The sequence below is a fragment of the Taudactylus pleione genome, unplaced genomic scaffold (assembly GCF_031769625.1).
Source record: "Taudactylus pleione unplaced genomic scaffold, aTauple2 ptg000015l, whole genome shotgun sequence".
Taxonomy (NCBI): domain Eukaryota; kingdom Metazoa; phylum Chordata; class Amphibia; order Anura; family Myobatrachidae; genus Taudactylus; species Taudactylus pleione.
Window position 1 is genome coordinate 23,629,954 of NW_028284417.1, and position 22,750 is coordinate 23,652,703.

Here is a 22,750-nt window from a genome sequence, read left to right on the forward strand (position 1 = left end):
CATTTATTCTGTATTTAGTGATGTAAATTAAATCTTTAGCGTTTAGAAAGCACAGGGTAAATAAGTATTTGAGTTTAAACTAGGGATGTGCAGGCTCAGATTAGTTCTAATTTTCCCGTCAAGTTCGGATTTTTCCTGCCAAAAATCGGGTCTTAGAAAGAGGCAAAACGTCATCTTTCATGGACTTTTGTCCAGAATTGATGTTTGTCCATGAAAGATGACGTTTTGCCTCTGTCTGAGACCTGATTTTTGGCGGGGAAAATTCTAACTAATCTGAGCCTTCACATCCCTAGTTTAAACCCTTAGTGAATTGTAAATGAGTTAAAACTATTTTTTTTTGCCCTACTTGTCGTTTCTGTTGTGATCATTTTACTTGCTTTCCACTTGTAGAATAAAAGTGCCTTTTTATGTGGAGTCATGAAGACCTACAGGCAGAGAGAGAAACAAGGGACCAAAGTTGCAGATTCTAGCAAAGGACCAGATGAGTCCAAAATTAAGGTATGTTTGTCTAAAACCTGGTTTCTATTGGTCATCGGACAGATTTCCTCCATCACTACTCATTAGGGAAGGCTGGGTTGTTCAAAGGGTTGAGGCCCAGGAAGGCACCTGGTCTGGACGGTGTCACCATCTGTCTTGAAAACCTGGGATCAACAACTAGCCTGTCTTTACATGTATCTCTTAACAGATCCCTGCAGAATTGTGTGGTTCCTTCCTGTTTTAAAAGTTCAAAAATTGTGCCGGTCCCTAAGAAGTCTTCTATTACAGGCCTTAATGACTATAAACCGATTGCTCTGACGTCTGTTGTCATGAAAGCATTTGAACGATTGGTGTTGAACCATCTGAAGAGGTCGGCAGGTACCCTTTTTGACCCCCTGTAGTTTGCCTGTAGGGCAAACCGATCTGTGGAGGATGCTGTCAATATGGAGTTGCACTCAGTGTTCTCCCCAGGCTGTTTTCTGCGGGCGCATCGCCCGGCAGAAACAGCCTACCGCCCGACACTTCTCCGCTGTGGAACGCTGGCCTCTGAAGTGACCGGAGGCTAAAGCGTTCCCAGTGATGCAGTGTGCAGGTGACGTGAGGAGCCTTCCCCGTGCGCCTGCTGGATCTACTTAGATCCAGTGAGAGCGAGGGAGTGGGAGCGGCGAGCAAGTAAAGGTAAGTTCTGCCCCGTGGTGCTGCACTCCCCTGTGACACTGCTGTGCTGAGCTTGCCTGGCTGTCTTCTCCAGAGGGCTCCCAGCTGCTCTGATCACATTCAGCCGGGCTGAAAGTCTCCCGCTCACCGCCAATTTCTTTTCCCGTCCTCTGGTTCCACTGCTGTCATTTACTGGGCTTAATTCCTGACAGGCTAGGCTAAGTGGTGCCCCTGGGGACTTGGTTTACTGGCCCCCGCTGCTGTCTCCTATGCATCTCACTGCCCCTGGGACCTTTAGACACTGCATAAGGGACACAAAGCAGCCTGAGACCTTTCGGGCTGGAATGGAGATACCACTTTTCCCTGCGCGTGCATAATTGCGAAGGCCCCCACCCGGCTACTTTTGATGCCACCCAGCTGGAAACAATTTCTGGGGAGAACACTGGCACTATACTCTGCAGCACCTTGATCTGCCAGGTACTTATGTGAGGGTCCTGTTCGTGGACTTCAGCTCTGCATTCAACACATTAGTTCCTGAAATTTTATTTTCTAAAATGATCAAATTGGGGGTTCCGGCATCCACCTGTTGTGTGTTTTTTTTTTTTGTTTTTTTTTTGGTGAACAGAAAGCGGTATGTAGAAATGGGGGAGTTTACCTCAAGTGTACAGAAAATTAGTACTGGGGCTCCCCAAGGCTGTGATCTTTCTCCACTGCTTTTTTCCCTTTATACAAAAGATTGGAACTCTGGCGATCAATTGGTCAAACTCCTGAAATTTGCAGATGACACTACGGTCATTTGGTCTGATTAAAAACTGAGACGAGTCTGCTTATAGGGGAGAGGTGGACGGGTTGGCGCATTGGTGTAGCCAGAATAATTTCGAACTAAATCCATCCAGGACATATGTCAGTGTATCTCCTTTGATTATTGCTGATGTTACTGTATCTGTAGTGGATTCTTTTAAATTCTTGGGTTCTATAATTTCCCGAGATTTGAAATGGGAGAAAAACGTTTAAGTGATTGTTAAGAGGGTGCATCAGAGGTTGTACGAACTACAGCAGCTCAGGATATTTGACCTCTCAAGGGAATTGCTGACTCTTTTTTTTTATTCGGCAATAATTGAGTCTGTCCAATGTACCTCGATAATTGTGTGGTTTGGTGCAGTTGGTGAACGAGACAAGGCCAGACTACAGAGAGTAGTTAGGATTGCAGAAAGGATAATTGGAGTTAAACTTCCTTCTATCCAAGAGTTATACCTGTCTAGGGTTAGAAAGCAGTCTGGTAACATCGTAGCAGTTGAAGCTCATCCTGGTCATGATCTGTTTCAACTGCTCCCATCGGGAAGGCGATACAGATCATGTCCTGTTAAGACCACCGGACATCTCGAGTTTTTCTGCAGACTATTTCACTGCTAAATTCCTAATTGTAAAATCTAAGGTCATTTTGTGCAATATTCTATTTAAATGTTTTTATTGTGAAAAGTTATTATGGGTTTGTATATTGTGTATGTATGTCTGATGTGCTAAGTGAGTACTTAGCCAGTGGCTGAGTCAAATTCCTTGTATATATTTGGCCAATAAAGTTTATTCTGATTCCGATACTCATTAGTGCGATCTTTGGCTGATGGCTTTAGTTGAGGAGTGTGGCATACCTCACAATTGTCCCGATTTAGCAATTGTAACACTTCTGTCCTGTTTTGCTGAAAGTCTAGAGGTATTGCTCTGCTACTCCCAGCTGAGATGGGTAGCTCTACAACATTCGGCAATGAAATAGTGTTTCTGTAGGAGTGTGCTGCAGTTAGGCCACTGTGGCCAGACTCCTAGATTAAAAGTTTTGGGAGGTATGCTGTGAGATCTGCTGAAGCGTTCTGGGACTTTGTGTGGAAGTGAGTATGGGTTTGGTGTGGAGAAGTAAAGCCACTTGTGGACATTTCAGTATGTTCTAGTACTTGCTTTCCTGAGATAAAATAAATATATATATATTATATTATAATATAATTTTTTTTTTTTTTTTTATATTTTCAACATAATAGATTAATGCTGAAGACATCAAAACTATGAAAGAACACACATGGAATTATGTTGTAAGCAAATCAAAATGTTTTATATTTTAGATTCCTCAAAGTAGCCCCCTTATGCTTGGATGACAGCTTTGCTGACTCTTGGTGTTCTCTCAATCAGCTTCATGAGGTAGTCTCCTGGAATGGTTTTGAATTAACAGTTGTGCCTTGTCAAGAGTCTGTGGAATTACTTGCCTTCTTAATGTGTTTGAGACCATCAGTTGTGTTGGGCAGAGGTAGGGTTAGAAAACAGTGGATACCACTATTTGACTACTGTTGTAATCCATATTATGGCACCAACCACTCAACTCGGTAAGAGAACGACAGTCCATCATTACTTTAAGACATGAAGGTCAGTCGATACGGAAAATTTCAAGAACTTTGAATGTATCCTCCAGTGCAGTTGCAAAAACCATCAACGCTACGATGAAACTGGCTCCCATGAGGACTGCCCCATGAAAGGAAGATCAAGAGTTACCTCTGCTGCAGAGGCTAAGTTCATTAGAGTTACCAGCCTCAGAAAATTCTACTTAACAGCACCTCAGATCAGAGACCACATAAAGGACCTCATTCAGAGGCGGTCGTTAGTTGCAAGCGATCGCCCTGAATCAGGGCGGCCGCTTGCATCCTGAACGACCGCCTCCTTGTCGATCGCTAAGTTGTTGGTTAACACCCACAGCTCTAGCGACCGACATGGGTGATGGTCGCGATGGTCAAGACCATCGGGGCTTACGACCAGACCCTAAGGTTTGGTCTGGGCACTCGTAAGCCCCAGGGAGCTTCCTGCTCTGATGAGCAGGAAGCTCCCCACTGACATCAGCAATGATGTCAGTGGGGCCGCCCCCAAACGGCAAGCTTTCCGGCGGGAACGCCTCCGTTTGGGCAGGCACACCCCCTGCCTGCCTCACAAACGGAGCGAGCTGTCACTCACCATCGACAGCTCGCCTCGTCTGCTGCGAGACCCCTAGCGACGGAGCGCCCGTCGCTAGCCGGGTCTCACGCATGCGCACGACGGAGCCGGCTCTGTCGTGCGCATGCCCACTGGGGCAACATCGAGTTGGTTGCGAGCGCGCAACGCTTGCGACCGACTCTGTCTTTAGAGTTCAAGTAGCAGACAAATCTCAACATCAACTGTTCAGAGGAGACTGCGTGAATCAGGCCTTCATGTTCGTATTGCTGTAAAGAAGCCACTACTGAGGATGAACAACAAGAGGAGGAGAATTGTTTGGGCCAAGAAACACAAGGGATGGACATTAGACCAGTGGAAATCTGTACTTTGGACTGATGAGTCCAAATTTGAGTTTTTTTGGTTCGGACCGCCGTGTCTGAGACGCAGAGAAGGTGAGCGGATTGTTTCTGCATGTGTGGCTCCCACTGTGAATCATGGAGGAGGAGGTGTGATGGTGTCGGGCTGCTTTGCTGGTGACACTGTTGGTGTTTTGATGTCTTCAGTATTACTCTACTATGTTGAAAATAATTTAAATTAACACAAACCATTGAATTAGAAGGTGTCCAAACTGTTGACTGTTACTGTGTGTGTGTGTCTATATGAATAGAATGTTAACATGCAGGTGCCCTCCTAGTCAACCATTAGCGGTCAGGTAGATTTGTACATTAACAAATGGACGGCGGCACTCAATGCAGAGATAAAGATGCTTGCAGCAGTGTTTAGAGAAACCAACGTTTCAATGCCTGACGAAATTGCTACAAGCATTGTAACGTTGGTTTCTCTAAACACTGCTGCAAGCGTCTGCATTGACTGCCGCCGTCCATTTGTGTGTGTGTGTATGTATATGTCTTTCAACATAACATGTCATTAAAACCAAAATGGCATGTCTCTTTCATCTCCGTCTTGTATCATTCAGAGCTTGTAATTTCATTTGCTAAACTTTTGTAGCTAGAACAGTCCCATCTGAGTGTAGACTTGTAGATTCCTAATGCGTATTAACCATTATGTTACAGGAAATGTAAACTCATTTATTTTCAGGGTCCATAGGGTATCCACAGGATACCTTGGGGTATAGGTGTGATGTCAGTCATCGGGCACCATAGAGTTAAGCTTTCAGCCTCCAAAGATGCACTAGGGTTCCCCTCCTATACCCCGCCCCTGAGCCAAGGCACCTCAGTTTAGTTTGGTGCCCGGCCGGAGTCGGGTGCACCTGTTGGAGTGGGGGCTAAGAAGAGCCCCTGAAGTTTTCTGCATGCAGCTGTGGCTGCACATCTGGAAGTACAGCATGGACAGTCAGTCCTGACGTCCATGCTGTCTTCCCTACACCCCCGCCGGTACCAGAACGCCGGTACCGATCCGGGGATGCTGGTGAGCATCTGGGGTCACAACTAGCGGTGACCCCAGATGTTCCGGACTATGGCCGGAATCAAGGGGGACAGCAAAGTAAGCAGCGGGGTCCCGCGGTGGGTCCCCGCTGTTACATGGTCCAGAGTCCCCAGGCAGGGAGCTCCCTGGGGACTGGCTGCAGCGTGAAGCCAGGTATATAACCTGCGCTTCCACTACCCCCCTGGGACAGCGGACCGCAGCAGAGCGGTAGCGCTGCGGCTTCCCGGGGGTTAAATGCATGCCAGGGGAGCGCGCCTTCCCTGTCTCACAGCCGGCGCCTCCCCCGCTGCACACAGCCCTCTCTGCAACACGCCGACTGGCCCTGTGGCAGCGCTCCTCCCCCAGGCCAGCCTCCTCTCTGCTCCTCGGCGGCCATCTTCAAGAACGCATGGTGAACGCTGCTGGAAGTCTGGACGGAGGCATCGTGGTCTGGGTCCCCCCGCATACCTCTCCTCCGCTGTGGTCAGGTCTGTGTATGCAGCGCTGTGTCCTACCAGACTCTGTGTCTGTGTAGTTGATTTATCAGCGCTGGTTAGTGCAGGAATTGAGTTTCTTTGCATTGTATGTGACTGTGCTAGCGCTGCTGCCTGTAGTTTTCTTTTCTGACTGTCAGCCTTATTACTGTCCCTGTTCTTTCTGCTAAAGCCCTTGCGGTGCTGCAGGGTGGTCTCTAGCCTTTTTAAAACAATTGGTGAGAGGGGTCACATACTTTCTACCATCATGTCTGAAAGTGACTTTCCTCTCCGGCTACAGTGTACTACGTGTAAAGTACCTTTAGCGGAGGGGGAGGGTAGCGCGGAGGGCCTCTGTCGGCAGTGTTTGTCAATGGCGCGGCCTATTACGGTTACAGCACCGGTACAGGAGCCGCCCTGGGCTTGTTTCGATCAGGCGCTTTACAACCTTAGTGGGCCAGTTAGCTCCGCAGCCCGCGTTTACGCAGATGGGTTTGTCCCAGCAATCCGTGGTGTCGTCACCCATGCAGGGTTTCCCAAGAGAATTGGTGGTACCCCGCAGTCTCCCTATTTCCCCTCTCCCGGTTTCTCAGGAGCCGGCGTGGGTTAACTCCCTGACGAGTTCTGTACAGCAATTGTCGGATGTGTTGCAAGGGGAGGCTGTGATGCGGCCACATAAACGGCCGGTGGCGTCTCTGTTGGCTCCTTATGAGGATGACGAAGGGACGTCTGATGATGGGGAGATTCTGGATCCTTGCGATCAGGAACCTCTCCATACTAAGGACGCAGACGCTAGGTCCAAGGTGTATATTCCTGGACTTATTCGGGCAGTCCGCACAGCCTTGGTGATTGAGGACGAAGTTCCCCCAGCGGCTAAATCCAAGTATGCCTTTTTTAAGGATGTGAAGGGTGACGTCACAGTCTTTCCTCTTTCGGGTCAGTTGGTGGACCATTTAGAGGAGGCGTGGAAACAGCCTGGCAAGTGATACCAGCCGTAGAGGCTCCTGGCGGTGGCTTATCCGTTCGCGGATAATTATTTTGCTAAGTGGGAGTCCCCTCCACAGGTGGATTCTCATGTGACACGTCTTGTCCGTAGTGCTACATTACCAATGCCATCCATGTCCTCCCGTAAGGATGCTACGGACCGCAAGGTGGAGATCTGCCTGAAGTCCGCTTATTCCCTTGCGGGGGGGGGGGGGGCAGCGCGGCCGGCTATGGCCATTTGCTGGGTTGCCAGAGCTCTGGAGCGCTGGGCGGATTCGTTGGAGGTGTCCTTCGATTCCGGCTAAACAGGCGGAGTTGATTGGTAATCTCCGTGATTCGGCCACTTATATCAACGAGGCAGCCTTAGACATTAGTACCCTGGTGTCTCGAATTTCTTCAGCAGCGGTGGCTGCTCGTCGCACCTTGTGGTTGCGATCCTGGAAGGCGGACGCTGATTCCAAAAAGGGTTTGGAGGCGTTGCCCTTTAACAGAGAAGTTCTCTTCGGTCCAGATCTGGACAAGATTGTAGCCACACTGGCGGCAGCCAAATCGGCATGTCTCCCGTCGGCCGCTGTTCCTTCTGGTTCAGGACCATCGTCCTTTCGGTCTTATAGGGCACAGGGCAGGCCCAAACCACAGTCTTTTCCCCGACAGGCTGGTCCCAAGAAAACAGGCTGGTCCCAAGAAATCGGCCAAGCCCCGGAAGCAGGCATGGAGTACCAGACGTCCGGCCCCTAAGCCAGATGACAAGCCTGCGGGCTGACGGTCCGGGCCTCCCTTTGGGGGTCCCAAGGTGGGAGGCCGCCTGCTGCAGTTCGCCCGGTGTTGGTCGGTCACCACGACAGACACTTGGGTTCTCGAGGTGGTCTCCCACGGGTACGCCCTCTCTTTCCGGCACAGGCCCCCGGCTCGATTTTTCACCACGGGTCTACCATCTGACCGGAACAAGGCCACGGAGCTGCAGAAGGTCTTGCACACTATGCTCCAGGCTGGAGTTATAGTGCCTGTTCCATTCTCCCAGCGGGGCCAGGGTTTCTATTCCAATCTCTTTTCGGTGCAGAAACCCAATGTGTCGTATCGTCCGATTCTCAACCTCAAAGCTCTCAACAAGTCTTTGCGGGTGCCGAAGTTTCGGATGGAGACCCTACGGTCCATCATTCTGGCGCTGGAACCGGGGGACTACATGGTATCATTGGACATACAGGACGCTTACCTGCATGTCCCTATTCTTTTGTGCCATCAACAGTTCCTCAGGTTTGCAATCTGCAGCGACCACTTTCAGTTTCGGGCGTTGCCTTTTGGCCTGGCGACAGCACCGCGTGTGTTCACCAAGGTGATGGCGGTTATGGCGGCTTCTCTGTGGCTGCAGGGAGTCCGCATGTTCCCGTACTTGGACGACCTTATATTAGTGGCAGGATCTCCGGAGCTCCTTCTGCGCCACATGGACCTGACCATTGCGCTACTGCAACGGCACGGCTGGTTAATAAACTGGCAGAAGTCCACTCTAATCCCGTCTCGGCGGATTCTGCACCTCGGAGCCTTATTGGACTCGGGACAGCAAAGAATCTTTGTGACGGGGGAAAAGATCTCTGCTTTACAGTCTAGGGTGCGCAGTTGTCTGCACAGCCGCCGGGTGTCTCTACACTCAGCGATGAGGTTACTGGGCTCCATGGTGTCGGTGTTCGACATGGTGGAATATGCCCAGTTTCACTCCAGACCTCTGCAGCACCTGATCCTGTCCAAGTGGAACGGGCTGCCTCAGTCTCTAAAATCTCAGACGATAGTGCTCACCCCAGAGGTTCGCCTGTCCCTTGCCTGGTGGTTGCAGACGACCCATCTCAACAAGGGACGTCCGTTCTGGGTACCAGATTGGGTCCTGTTGACAACGGACGCCAGTCTTTGGGGCTGGGGAGCAGTTTCGGGTCCACACTTGTTCCAGGGCGGGTGGACTCCGACAGAAGCGGAGCTTCCAATAAATATCTTGGAACTCCGTGCGGTCTTCAATGCCCTCCAGCAGGCACATCGGGTTCTCCAGGGTCGCCCAGTGCAGGTCCAGTCGGACAACGCTACCACCGTGGCCTACATAAACCGGCAAGGAGAAACCCAAAGTCGGGCGGCTCTCGTAGAGGTATCTCGGATCCTGGTATGGGCGGAGCGCAATCTTCCGGCCATATCAGCTGTCTTCATCCCGGGAGTGCTAAATTGGGAGGCGGACTTTCTCAGTCGCAAGGATGTTCATCCGGGGGAATGGTCCCTGCACACGGACGTTTTTCAACTGCTGGTGGACAAATGGGGTCTTCCGGAGATCGACCTCATGGCGTCCCGGCACAACAACAAGTTGCCGGTGTACGGGTCTCGCACAAGAGACGAAGAGGCGTCTCTGGTGGATGCTCTGTCCGTCCGGTGGACGTTCCGGTACGCTTACCTGTTTCCTCCGGTTTCCCTTCTTCCACGGGTAATCCGGAAATTCAAACAGGAAGGAGGGACGCTCCTGTTGATAGCTCCCGCGTGGCCCAGACGGCACTGGTTCTCAGACCTTCAGGGTCTGTCCGTGGACAGTCCTCTGCGGTTGCCTCTACGACCGGACCTTCTGTCGCAGGGTCCTTGTCTTCACCCGGACCTGACTCGGCTGTCTTTGACGGCGTGGCTGTTGAGTCAGCCATGTTAAGGTCCAGGGGGTTTTCCAGCTCGGTAGTGCATACCATGTTACGAGCTCGGAAACCGTCTTCCGCGAGGATATACCATCGCGTGTGGCATACGTTCTTCCAGTGGTGTCGACCGAGAGGTTATGCACCGCGGGAGTTTCGTGTGTCTCGGATACTCGCCTTCCTACAAGTGGGACTGGATCATGGGCTTCGCCTTGCTTCTTTGAAGGTACAGGTTTCGGCCCTGTCTGTCTGGTTTCACCGTAGGATTGCTACAATCCCGGATGTGCGCACCTTTATGCAAGGTGTTCTCCGCATTCAGCCACCCTTTGTTCCACCTGTGGCGCCTTGGGATTTGGCTGTGGTCCTGAGGGCTCTCCAGGGACCGCCGTTTGAACCACTGGGCTCAGTGGATCTTAAATGGCTAACAGCTAAGACTGTTTTCCTTCTGGCCATAGCTTCGACCAGACGTGTTTCTGATTTAGGGGCTCTTTCTTGTAGACCCCCTTTCTTGATTTTTCATGGGAACAGGGCACTGCTCCGCACTCGTCCTGAATTTCTTCCCAAAGTTGTTTCCCCAGTTTCATGTTAACGAGCAAATAGTTGTTCCGGCCTATCACTCACCTGGTCTTTCAGTGGGTGAGGCCACTTTGGATGTTGTGCGGGCCTTAAGGACTTATGTTGACCGCACTTCTTCGTTTAGGAAGTCGGACGCCTTGTTTGTCCTCTATGGCTTCCGTAAAAAGGGTTGGCCTGCTTCAAAGCAAACTTTGGCAGCCTGGATCCGTATGGCTATTTCTGAAGCTTATCTTCATGAAGGTCTGCCGGTTCCTCCTTCTCTGAAGGCTCATTCCACTAGGTGTGGGTCCTTCGTGGGCAGCTCGACGTGGTGCCTCTGCAGTCCAGATCTGCAAGGCTGCTACGTGATCCTCTGTCCATACCTTCGTGAGGTATTACAGGTTTGACACCTTCGCCTCTCAGGATGCTTCCTTCGGGCGGCGGATTCTCCTTTCAGAGATATTGTAAGAACTTACCCTTGTTATCTCTATTTCTACGAAGTCTATAGGGTTCCACAGGACTGTCGCACCTGTGCTGCAGATGGGCTTTACTCTGGTCACCGGTTTTTCCGTCTCCCTCTGGTGAGAATGTGATTCTTGTGTGTGTCCAGATCTTTTTTTCTCTCTCTTCCTTCTCCTCCTCCGGCCTATGGCTTGGTAACTGACTGAGGTGCCTTGGGGCGGGGTATAGGAGGGGGACCCTAGTGCATCCTGGGAGGCTGAAAGCTTAACTCTGTGGTGCCCGATGACTGACGTCACACCTATACCCCAAGGTATCCTGTGGAACCCTATGGACTTCGTAGAAATAGAGATAACAAGGGTAAGTTCTTACCGTATCTCATATTTTGTAATAGTTTGAGCTTTTTGTCCTGTTTACATAATTTTAGACATGAGCGATTCCTATAACTGGCTGGTGATGGAAGCAAGAGTTAGTACTTTAACTTTTTAACAAAGCTTTATTTCAAAGTCACATTGGGACAAATTCAATTCAGTGCAATGTTGAATAGCTGCGGGAGGGAGCTCCCACAGCTATTCAATTCAACGTGCTGTTTGCCTGGTCGGGAAGCAGGTAAGTCTGAGACTGCCGGTTCTCGTGACTTAACCTGGGTGTTAAGGCGCGGTAACCGGCATTCTCCAACTAAAGTGTCAGGCACGCGGCTGTTGGCGTCGCGATAAGCCGGCAAACAGCTGCGCTCTCGTTACTTTTGTCTGATTTCTCCTCGCATCCCGAGGGGGTGTGAGAAGAAATCCTTTAGTCGTCCAAACAGCGTAGCGTATTGAATAGCTGCGGGAACTCCCTCCCGCGGCTATTCAACAGCACACTGAATTGAATTTGGCCTAATGAATTAAAACTGTGTATTTAATCTTAATACGATAAAATTTCACCTGTGAGATTTAGTTGTTCTTGATTGAAACCGAGCCAGTCTCCCCATGTCTGTGATGCAGCAGTGCTAACCACTGTGCTACCATAAAGTTGAAGCATTTCTTGCCACATGGCCATGCCTTGTGTCCTAGTCGAGGTTGTTTTCGCAATTGGTATTAACCATTCGGCCAATAAAATGTCTTCCCTTATTCTCTTCATAAAAATTCAACAAAATGGCTTTAATATGACTGCTAGAAAGTAATTATATATAATGGGGGGGAAAGCAAAATGGGTTCTGCATTTAGCTAAATCATATTGATTGTTGTTGTGGGGGATGTGACTAGTTTTCAAAAGTCATGAAAGAACACTTTTTTTGTTTTGTATTTACAAATGCATGAAATTGTTTTTTTCTAAAATTATTAGTTTAAACCACCATGAATCATTCTGTGAAGATGGAGAACGCTGTTTCTAACTGACAAAATGCAATAAAAAAATGCTGCTGTACTCATTCATTTAATATATCCGTTTTAGGAATAGTAATTCTGTCTTTGAACAGTGTTCTCTGAGGGCCAAAAACAAAGTGGTGGTCTCGGCTGTTGGTGTTCTTCTTTAGTTTAAACATCTGGACAGTTCTATACTCCAGTATTTGGTATTTTGGTGCCACTTAGTAACACTTGTTGGGAAGGGAAAAATATATGCCGCAATGGGTGGCACTCACTTTTTTTATTTTCTTTTATTTTAGGCCCTTCTAGAAAGAACAGGATATACATTAGATGTGACAACTGGTCAAAGAAAATATGGTGGCCCACCGCCAAGCACAGTCCACTCAGCACAGCAGCCTTCTGTTGGCACAGAGGTAATAAAATAACTGTATTCTATGTAAGTATTTCTTGTTTTCTTTCAATTTTTAACCAATGTTACTATCTTATTTTAGATATTTGTAGGTAAGATCCCTAGAGACCTGTTTGAAGATGAACTTGTTCCATTATTTGAAAAGGCTGGATCAATTTGGGATCTCCGTTTAATGATGGATCCTTTAACTGGTTTAAATAGAGGCTATGCTTTTGTTACATTTTGTACGAAAGAGGCTGCCCAGGAGGCTGTAAAGTTGGTAAGTGTTGTATTCCATTGATATTTAACATGGTGCATAAAAAGGCTGCCTAAAGTTCACATGATAGAAAGAGGACATGTACTTTTAAGTGACACTGAGAGTTATTTCCTAAAATTGCATTTTGGTGACAACGTACACTCACCCATAGCAGCCAGTCACCATTTATCTTTTTAGAACAAGTTATAGATAATTCAGCATATGTCTAGTGTTAACTCCAGGTCCGGCGCCGGACCTAGAGAAAGGGCACTCCAGCGCGTACTGAAGAGGGGGTGTGGCCACGGGAGAAGGAGCGTGTCTTTAAGACTAGCTCCCTTCCCATCACTCGTGGGGGCGTGCTCGGCACTTCTGGACATGCCGGGCTGCCCCCAAGCGCTCATGTCTCTGTGACTAGATGGTATCCATTCACCAGCGGTAATCACTAAACCGCAATTCTCCCCACCCGCGGGACACTACGGCGCGCGGGTGGGGACTGCAAACGGCAGGCTGTTTTAGCGGGCCGCCATCAAGGGGGGCAGGGCGCTTTTGCACAGGGCGCTGCGCTTAGCTAAAACAGCCTAGCGGGAACGCTATATGTCTAATATTTAAATATTTGAACTTAAGTGCAAAATAGTGAATACATCCTCACTGTCTGATATCCTTGGATTTTATTACTGAAAGAAATGCGTATATTCTGCATTTTTGTATGCGATGTAGATTCGTGGCCTGTTCAATTTATCATCTAGTTCCCATATTCTGGTTGTAAGAAATTTTCAGTGGCAATTTTTATTAGGTACACCTTGTTAACAGACAATGCACATACACATCAAAGAATACTGCCCCACCAGTGCTTGGAGAATCACCAGTAGATGTTGTAAACTCTTTCGCTTCATATATTGTTTTCCAGCTCACAGGGAAGATATGCATCACTCCTCAAAAGTGCAGGTCACAACCGGAAAAAAAAAAGGAAAAACTCCATACATAGTGTAATATTGTAAAGTACAAAATACATTTAATCACAATATATAAAACAAAAACAATGTCACAATAAAATTAAATAAAATCGTAGACCTCCACAATTTAGACACTATCCATGAATGGCTACCGTAATGGGCAATTACCGGCTATAGGTGAGAACTGGCAATGGTCAGTTCTTAAGAGCGTGTATATCAAGAGGGCCTCCCCGGCTGCAGCAACGGGTTCTGCTGATATCAGTTCTCCTCAGAAGCCGGATCTATCCACATCAATCGCCAACCAAATAGACACATTTCTGCGAGCACCCACGCGTTCTCCCCTAGGTCTTTCTCAAGGTCAGCTCCTGGCGTGAATGTCTAAAAGTTCAAATACCGAGCTTATATCCCCCCTACTAAATTCTGATAGGTCCGGCACATCTGATCCCTATACATAATCTAAGAGTCCGTGATCCCGTGTGCCGGACTTCCCTACACTCACCCACGTTGCCATAGAAACCCCAATCATATTGTTCCATCTACCGATCATGTGAACCGCTGTGCTGGTGGTTGCCATAAAACACTAAAACGCGGCCGTTCATTTGTGTCCCAGTAAGTTCTGATCATATGATCACGCACGGAGCATTCAAACGAAAGTACACCATTCTCACGGTATCTCCTGAGTAAGTTGTCATGACATTCACGGACGCTACTTGTCCTCCTAGGTCTTCGATACTATTGTGCAGCACATGTATATGATGACTATCGATTTGATAGCAGTGTGGTTTCTGTGATACTTTCTCTCTTCTGACATTCTTTTACAAACTTTTGTCTCGATTCGGGATTTCATCTGAGTGTACCGTATGTCTAAAATAAGTATGTAAAACAGAAATAATTTAGTAAAAAGTATTACACACACACACACACACACACCTGTCTATATCTATCTTTACATATAAAAGCACACCATTTCAAATGTAAGTCCATGAGGTTTCTGAACTAGCTATGAAATCTAAAACCAGGCACACATATCAAAGGGCATCATCGAGACCATTTAACCTCAAAATCTATATTGAGGCCTCCTGGTTGCAAAGTTCCCAAATCAGGAATTGCATTTATTTCTGCTTTGTTCAATTGGCTGGTTAAATCTTTTCGTCGACAACGTACTTTAACCCATTGTAAGCCCAAAAAATGCTTCATGGCAGAGGTAGAGCAATTATGATATTGTTTGAAGTGATCAGAAAGGGCATCAGACTCCAGGCCTTTTTTGTGTTTGAGGTGCTCTCCTAATCGCACCTTCAGTGGCCTGGAGGTTCTCCCTATGTAAACCAAGTTACATTCAACACTCTTACGTAAATTAAATTTTTTTTTGTAGCACGTGATGAAATCCTTAATCACAAATGTATTAGTTTACCTTCATTTTCACTTGTTTTAGTCTGGTCTTTCCTTTTAATTTCCTTACAGGCTATGCACATGTAGAAGCCTTTTGATTTAATACCTGTGGACGTTTTACCAGGGGGGTGTGCACTTCGTACCAGACTATTACTCAGATTTGGGGCCCTACTATAGATGCATTTGGGTTTGATGAGTAATTGTTGGCCTAATACTGAGTCTTTTTTTTTAGAATTCCTCCAGTGCCTGTTAATGGACTCCCTACTATTAGTCCATTCATTTCTTGGATATCACCATATACGTGGAAGATCAAACAATTCATAAATGGAATTTCACAAAACCCACTTATTCCTTGAACTATATCAACACGGACAGCTGCCATCATCCAAATTGGTTACAGTAAATTCCAGCAGGACAACAAAAGAGAATTAAAAGAAACTATACAAAGTATAAAATTTATAGTCTGTGGATACAAGAGAGATCTAGTAGTAAAGGCAGCTAAGAAAGTTGAAAGAAAAAGCTTATTAGGATCAGAAGATAAAGAAAAACATAACATGGAGGAAACAAATTCAAAGGGTTTTGAATGGGCCTTCATTAATGCTTACAATAGCCTATATAAAGGTATTGAAAGATCGATCAACAGGCATTGGGAGATTCTAAAAAAAAGACTCAGTATTAGGCCAACAATTACCCATCAAACCCAAATGCATCTATAGTAGGGCCCCAAATCTGAGTAATAGTCTGGTACGGAGTGCACACCCCCCTGGTAAAAAGTCCACAGATATTAAATCAAAAGGCTTCTACATGTGCATGTCATGCATAGCCTGTAAGGAAATTAAAATGAAAGACCAGACTAAAACAAGTGAAATTTAAGGTAAACTAATACACTTGTGATTAAGGATTTCATCACATGTGCTACAAAAAATGTAATTTACGCTATAGAGTGTGAATGTGACTTGGTTTACATAGGGAGAACCTCCAGGCCACTGAAGGTGCGATTAGGAGAGCTCCTCAGAAACATAAAAAAAAAGGCCTGGAGTCTCATGCCCTTTCTGATCACTTCAAACAATATCATAATTGCTCTACTTCTGCCATGAAGCGGTTTTTGGGCTTACAGTGTTACTAAATTTCTGTTTTACATACTTGTACACTCAGATGAAATCCCGATGTGAGACAAAAGTTTGTAAAAGAATGTCATCTCCCAAGAGAGAAAGTATCACAGAAACCACACTGCTATCAAATCGATAGTCCTCATATACATGTGCTGCACAATAGTATCGAAGACCTAGGAGGACAAGTAGTGTCAGTGAATGTCATGACAACTTACTCAGGAGATACCGTGAGAATGGTGTACTCTTGTTTGAATGCTCCGTGCGTGATCATATGATCGGAGCTTACTGGGACACAAATGAACGGCCGCGTTTTAGTTTCTTATGGCAACCACCAGCACAGCGGGTCACATGATCGGGAGATGGAACAATATGATTGGGGACTCTATGGCAACGTGGGTGAGTGTAGGGAAGTCCGGCACACGGGATCACGGATTCTTAGGTCCGGCACATCTGATCCCTATACATAATCTAAGAATCCGTGATCCCGTGTGCCGGACCTATCAGAATTTAGTAGGGGGGATAATAAGCTCTGTATTTGAACTTTTAGACATTCACGCCAGGAGCTGACATTGAGAGAGACCCAGGGGAGGGTGAGAACGTGTGGGTGCTCGCAGAAATGTGGCAATTGATGTGGACAGATCCGGCTTCTGAGGAGAACTGATTTCAGGAGACCCCGTTGCCGCAGGCGGGTAGGCAATCTTGATATACAGTACCTTAAGAACTGACCGTTGCCAGTTCTCACCTATAGACGGTAATTGGCCATTACGGTAGCCATTCATGGATACAGTCTAAATTGTGGATGTCTACGATTTCATTTCGTTTTATTGTGACTTTAGTTTTATATATATTGTGATTAAATGTATTTTGTACTTTACAATATTACACTATGTATGGAGTTTTACCTTCTTTTTTTTTTCCGGTTGTGACCTGCACTTTTGAGGAGTGATGCATATCTTCCCTGTGAGCTGGAAAACAGTATATGAAGCGAAAGAGTTTACAACATCTACTGGTGATTCTCCAAGCACTGGTGGGGCAGTATTCTTTGATGTGTATGTGCATTGTCTGTGGTAGAGGTGGGAAAAGCCTCTAGAAAGAATTTGCTGCACTACTAGCTGATGTGCGCACTGTGGTATTTCTACTTTGTGCTATACACCTTGTTAACAGTCAATCATGTGCTGACTCATCAATGCCGAGCCAAAACCGCCTGGACCTAGAAACGTGAAAATCCGGCAGTATAGTACCTTCCATGATTTAGTTACCCAGTAAGAAGGGACTTTTCGACACTTGACTCCTAAAGGGGTGAAAAGGGATAAAATGTTTCCTCCCCCTGTGCAATGTCCTGACTGACTATCTCATTGTGGTTGCAGCACAGTTCATATTCACTCACCAACTGTCATCCCAAGTGCTGCCAAACATCACTGGCTGTTGGTGTGGCACCCCTATTTGAATAATGAGGGAAGGAAATGTGTTACTACACAGGTATGGGAGGGAATGTGTTGCTACTCAGGTGAGCGAGGAGAGTGTGTTACTACACATATAAGGGAGGGGAATGTCAAATGTGTTACTACAGGTGTGAGGGAGGGATTGTTTTTCTACACAGGTGAGGGAGGGGAGTCTTGAATGTGTTATAGTACGGGTGAGGGAGGGAAAGGTGTTACTACAGAGATGAGGGAGTGGAATGCGTAGGTTCACAAATGAGAGGGTAATGTCTTACTATAGCAGTGAACTATAGAGGTTAACAATTAATGGGCTGAATTCAAGTCAATGTGATGATGAATAGCTGCGGGAGGGAACTCCCACAGCTATTCAATACGCTGCGCTGTTTGCCTTGTCGGGAATAGGTTAAGTCGGAGAATACCGGTTCCTGCGACTTAACCTGGGTGTTAAGGCGCGGTAACCAGCGTTCTCTGGCTAAAGTGCCGGGCGCACGGCTGTTAGCGCTGCGCTAGGCTGGTAATCAGCTGCGCTCCCTGCACATTTGTCAGAATTCTCACATCCCCAGGAGGGTGCGAGAAGAAATCCTTTAGCCGCCCAAACAGCGCGGCTTATTGAATAGCTGTGGGGAGCTCCATCCCGTGGCTATTCATTATCGCACTGAATTGAATTCGGCCCATTTGTTACTGGAGTGGTGAGATGGAAATCGTAAATATCCAAGGTCTACCCAGCTGAAACGGGTACATCAGGTAGTCCAATGCATAAAAGTATGCAGGCGTGGTCAAAATGTTTAGTTGAGACTAGAATGAGAAAGAAATGTCATCTAACTGTGGGCTTGACAAATCCAAGGGGCCAGGCCACCATGGCGACTAGATTTCGCTGCCTGGCTCCCAGATTTTGCAGGGAGGGTAGAAGCAGATCCTTGTCAGTCCCAGCAGAGATTCATGTCTGTAGCATTGCGGTGGTCATGTCATGCATGTGCTGAGTGTCGCCTGAGGTGACTGCTCTGTCTGTCCATCCCATCCTATCCTATGCTGACTCCTCCGTCCCAGCCTGCGGTGACTCCTGCTGTCTTTCTCAGTCTGCGCTGATCCTCCTGTACATCCTGGCTGTCTGCTGTCTCCTAACTCCAGCTGCATAGAGCTCTCCGGTAAGAGGGTTTATGCATGGCCATGGATTGCTGGAGTGGCTTCGAAGAGATAGTGGTGTGACCATGAGGGGGTTGGGGGGGCTTGATGGTTTCAGAGGGGTGGTTTTCCAGCAGGTACCCCCTTAGTTGTGCGGCCGTTAGGGTTGTTTGGCCGGGGGGGTTAGCTGCTCAGTAATGTGGCTCGTAGGGGGGAGTTTGTTTGCCTGTGGTGTAGCGGCACAGCAATGTGGCTGCGGAGGGGTGGTTTGCCTGGGGGTACCCCTTTAGTAGTATGGCCGCATTGGGGTTGGTTGCCTGGGTGGTAAGTTGTAGTAATGTCTGGCACTATTTTATGTGCAAATGAGGTCTGTTATTACTGGAAGGGGGGGTGGAGCAGGCGGAGCTGTGCAGTGTAGTGAGGTAGCCTCCATTTTGTAGACTAGTTTAGTGTGTATAACAGTTGCATAACGCACAGTTGTGCTTCTCACACACTACTGTCATTTCTTTGGGGGGATGGTGGTCTGGCTCCTACACTTTCATCCTGGCTCTTAGATTTTAGAAAAATTTGTCACGCCCTGATCCAACTGACTTAAGAATGATTGTTGGTGCTAGACTGGGTACTTTGAGTATCTCAGAACTTGCTGATCTCTTGTAATTTACGTACAACAGTGCCTAAAGTTTACAGAAAATGGTGCGCAAAATTAAAAGCAACAGTCCAATAATACCATGGTGTGCAGAATAGCCTTTCTGAACGCACAACATTGAACCTTGAAGGGAATGTACTAAATCGGCAAAAAACCATACTAGGTTACACTCTGGTCAGTGAAGAACAGAAAACAGGTTATAGTGGGCACGGGCGTACCAGCAATGGACAGCTGAAAACAGGAAAAATGCCTGGTCGATTTCTTTTCTAACCTGCCAATGGTAGGGTCAGAATTTAACGGGTGAAAAAGGAAGCAACCTTGGGCTTTATCGCCCGAGGCTATTCAATTAAGCTCCCTTTTTCACCCGGTACCTTTAACGCCCGTAAAATTGATGTGTTAACACAGAATCCGTGAACAGTTCACAGATTTTAGTGTTAACAAGGTACGGCACCAGTTAACTACCTAGTTATCTGGGATTTATTTTTCACTGCCCACGCAGTAGTGAAAAGAAATCCCCGATAAGTGCTGCTGGTGGCCTCACTGAAGGGTTAATAAAATGAGCTCAGGGAAACAATTACTGTGGTCAATTATCACAGCTAATTGAATTCCCCCATTGTGTCAATAGTTTAGGCTTGTGATGATGAAATGGTGTAGGGAATATTTTCTTCGCACACATTAGGTCCTTTAATACCAACTGAGCATTGTTTAAATACCATAGCCTTGCTGAGTATTGTTGACTATTTCCCACAGTACTCGTCTTATGACTACTTCCAGTGGGAAAACACGTCACAAAGCACACTCATTTAAAGTTTGTTCCACAGCTATGGCCGTGAGCTCATTGTACTCCAATGGCCTCTAGTCACTAGATATCAATCCAATAGAGCACATTACAGAATGATTTGGCAGCGATCGCTGCTGCAAAAATACTTGCCAAAGCACCACCAACGTGGTGTCCTTTCACTCATCCGTCCACTGACTCTCTTCTAACTTCGACCACTCACACCAGGCCTGACCTGCCACAGACAGTGCAAGTTTCTTTGCACGTAGTGTGCTCTCGTATGCAATCGCAGTGGCTAATGTATGCACATTCAAGCGGACAGGCACGCCTTTTTCGGACCACTCCCCCGTCATCACCTCCAAACACTTAACAGCTTGTCACTCGCTCTACGATGGATTCCTCTGTGCGTGTGTAATCGCAGCGTACACGCAGTTCGACTTGTACGCATGTGCAATGGCTAATGATCGCTCGATCTCCATACGTAGTTGCATTTGCGATCACTGCTGGATCAGGCCCTGTGGCCTTATGGGAGAATGCATCAGGAATGTGCAGCCGACTTATCTGTAGCAACTTTGATTCTGTCAGCATGGACCAGAATCTCTTAGAATTGTTTCCAGCATCATGTTGATTCAGTGCTAAGAAGAATTCAGTTTTGGGGTCAAAGGTGGTCTTACACAGTGCTAAAAAGTTGTACTTAATAAAGTAGCCACTGAGTATATTTATAATGTTTCCTCTTCCATCCGGTCTAGGGGACACTGCAGTATTGACTGTAGGTTAGAGGCTGGCACAGGAGTAATCACTAAAATTTCTCTGCACCCACCTCCACCGGACCTCAGTTTTGTTTTTTCTTTTAGTACCTTGGAGTAAGGCAGATTTCTTATTTAGTGTTTTCCATTGAGTCCCTGTTTATAGGGCTCAGAGCAGGGTATAGTTTATGCAGTGAGCTCTTTTCCCGCTTTGCTCCCAGCTTCTGAGGGATCACAAGTTCACTACAGTGTCCGGGGCTCTAGGTCAGTGAGACGCGCCGGTAGTGCTAGGCTGCAACTTGCACATCCCGTTACATGGCTATTATCTGGGATGGATTTGGAGGCATTGTATCTTCTCTTCCAGTACTGCATTGCAAGAAGCTTATCCCAGCATCCCTTCTTGGTGATCTTATTTGAGAGAACAGACTGCTGAGGTGCCATTTCCACAGAGGGGTACACAGGAGGCTACAAACTTTGAGCAGTGGTATGGGGAAACATTTTTTGGGGCTTGGCTAAATACTGCCTACAGTTAATGTGGTCTTCTTGACATATGGACCACAGGGATACCATGGTGATATTCTGGTTGGAGACCAGGCACCAAACAGTTAAAGCTTCAGCTCCCAGGATGCTTTGGGTCCTCCTCCATATATACCCTGCCCCTTGCCACAGGACTTCAGTTGTTCGTTTGGTGCGGTAGGATCAAGACGCACCTTTGTAACGGGACTGCTCTGGCAGTTCTAAGCTTTTATTTTATGTTATGTTATTTTTTTCTTGGGTTGGTAGTACTAAGCTTCTGAATTAAGACTCATATACTGCGACTAAATTTACCTCCGTTGGGCCGCAACACCAGTAACTAGGCTGGTGATTTCGTGCAGGTCGCGGCTAAACTTGCTAGCCACTATGCTGCGAACTGGACTGCAACTGGATGTACGGAGATGTCGGGTAAGGCGATTCCCCGCTTCTGGTGTGAGGGCCCAGTATTATCCGCGTCCTGACTACACCATCAGGGACTTATCGTCTGATACCGGGGATTGGCAGCAGACACTTCTGCTGCAGCGAGGCCAGCGTACCCGGCTGGTTAACGCAGCCTAGGAGGAGGTAGGCACTCCCCCGGCAACTCCTCCCCCGACCCAGACAAAATCCCTGAGGGGTTTTGCGCGTCTGGGTTGCTCCGCCTACCCTCCACATATATATGAGACGCTCAGTGCTGCCCTGTAGCTGTTGGTCTCAGGAGGGTTTGGGTCAGTCTCCATGTATACCTCTTCCTTGGTTAAGGTATAATAGTGCTCTATATCATACCATTCCTTTGTGCCTGTGTAATTGATATAGAGTCCATTGAAATTTTATTACATATGCATTGTATGTGACTGATAGCTGCTGTATTGACAATGTCTCTTATTTCTGTCCATTGTTTTTTCTCTCCATCCTTTTGTGGTGGAGGTCGTTTTCTGAGTGCTTCACATTCATTAAGATTTTTTGAAGGCTGTCTCTTAACATTGCGATAATTGCCTATTTTGATCATGTCAAAGGTATACAGGAGGGGAGCCCTCTGTTCTGGTTTCATGTACAGCTTATTTGTACCCTCAGGATATTAAGGATAGGTTTGTGTGTTGTCTGTCATAAAGAGCCATCAAACCAGCCCAGGGACAGGTAAACTGGACTAACAGCCTTCTTGTGTAGCCTCATTGTTCCAGGTAATGAAGCAGTTTGTGGATCGTATAGCTGCTCCCACTATGCCTCCTTGGATGGGGTGTCCACAGCATGCTATATTTGCACCTCCTATGCATCCTTCCTAGAAGGATGTTTATGGCCATTCTAGTCAAAATATGGCACCGTCTAATGTTGATGGCAGACTGGTGGTTACTAAGGCGCCTAAGGATTCAGATAATGCACAAGGTTCCTCTCCAGGGTCTAGCTCGGGGAGGATGACCATCTGTCCACAGTGGATGTT

The 22,750-nt window shown here is 47.2% G+C and overlaps 1 protein-coding gene across 7 annotated transcripts in view; it reads left to right on the forward strand.

The window, feature by feature from the left end:
- The window catches only part of SYNCRIP (synaptotagmin binding cytoplasmic RNA interacting protein), a 68,883-nt gene that overhangs the window by 18,026 nt on the left and 28,107 nt on the right, over positions 1-22,750 (forward strand). For all 7 annotated transcript variants that reach the window (XM_088471999.1, XM_088472002.1, XM_088472003.1 and 4 more), the window contains 3 exons: positions 391-498; positions 12,270-12,383; positions 12,462-12,638. In XM_088471999.1, the coding sequence (XP_088328125.1) occupies positions 391-498; positions 12,270-12,383; positions 12,462-12,638 (399 nt within the window). The remainder of the gene's footprint in view (positions 1-390; positions 499-12,269; positions 12,384-12,461; positions 12,639-22,750) is intronic.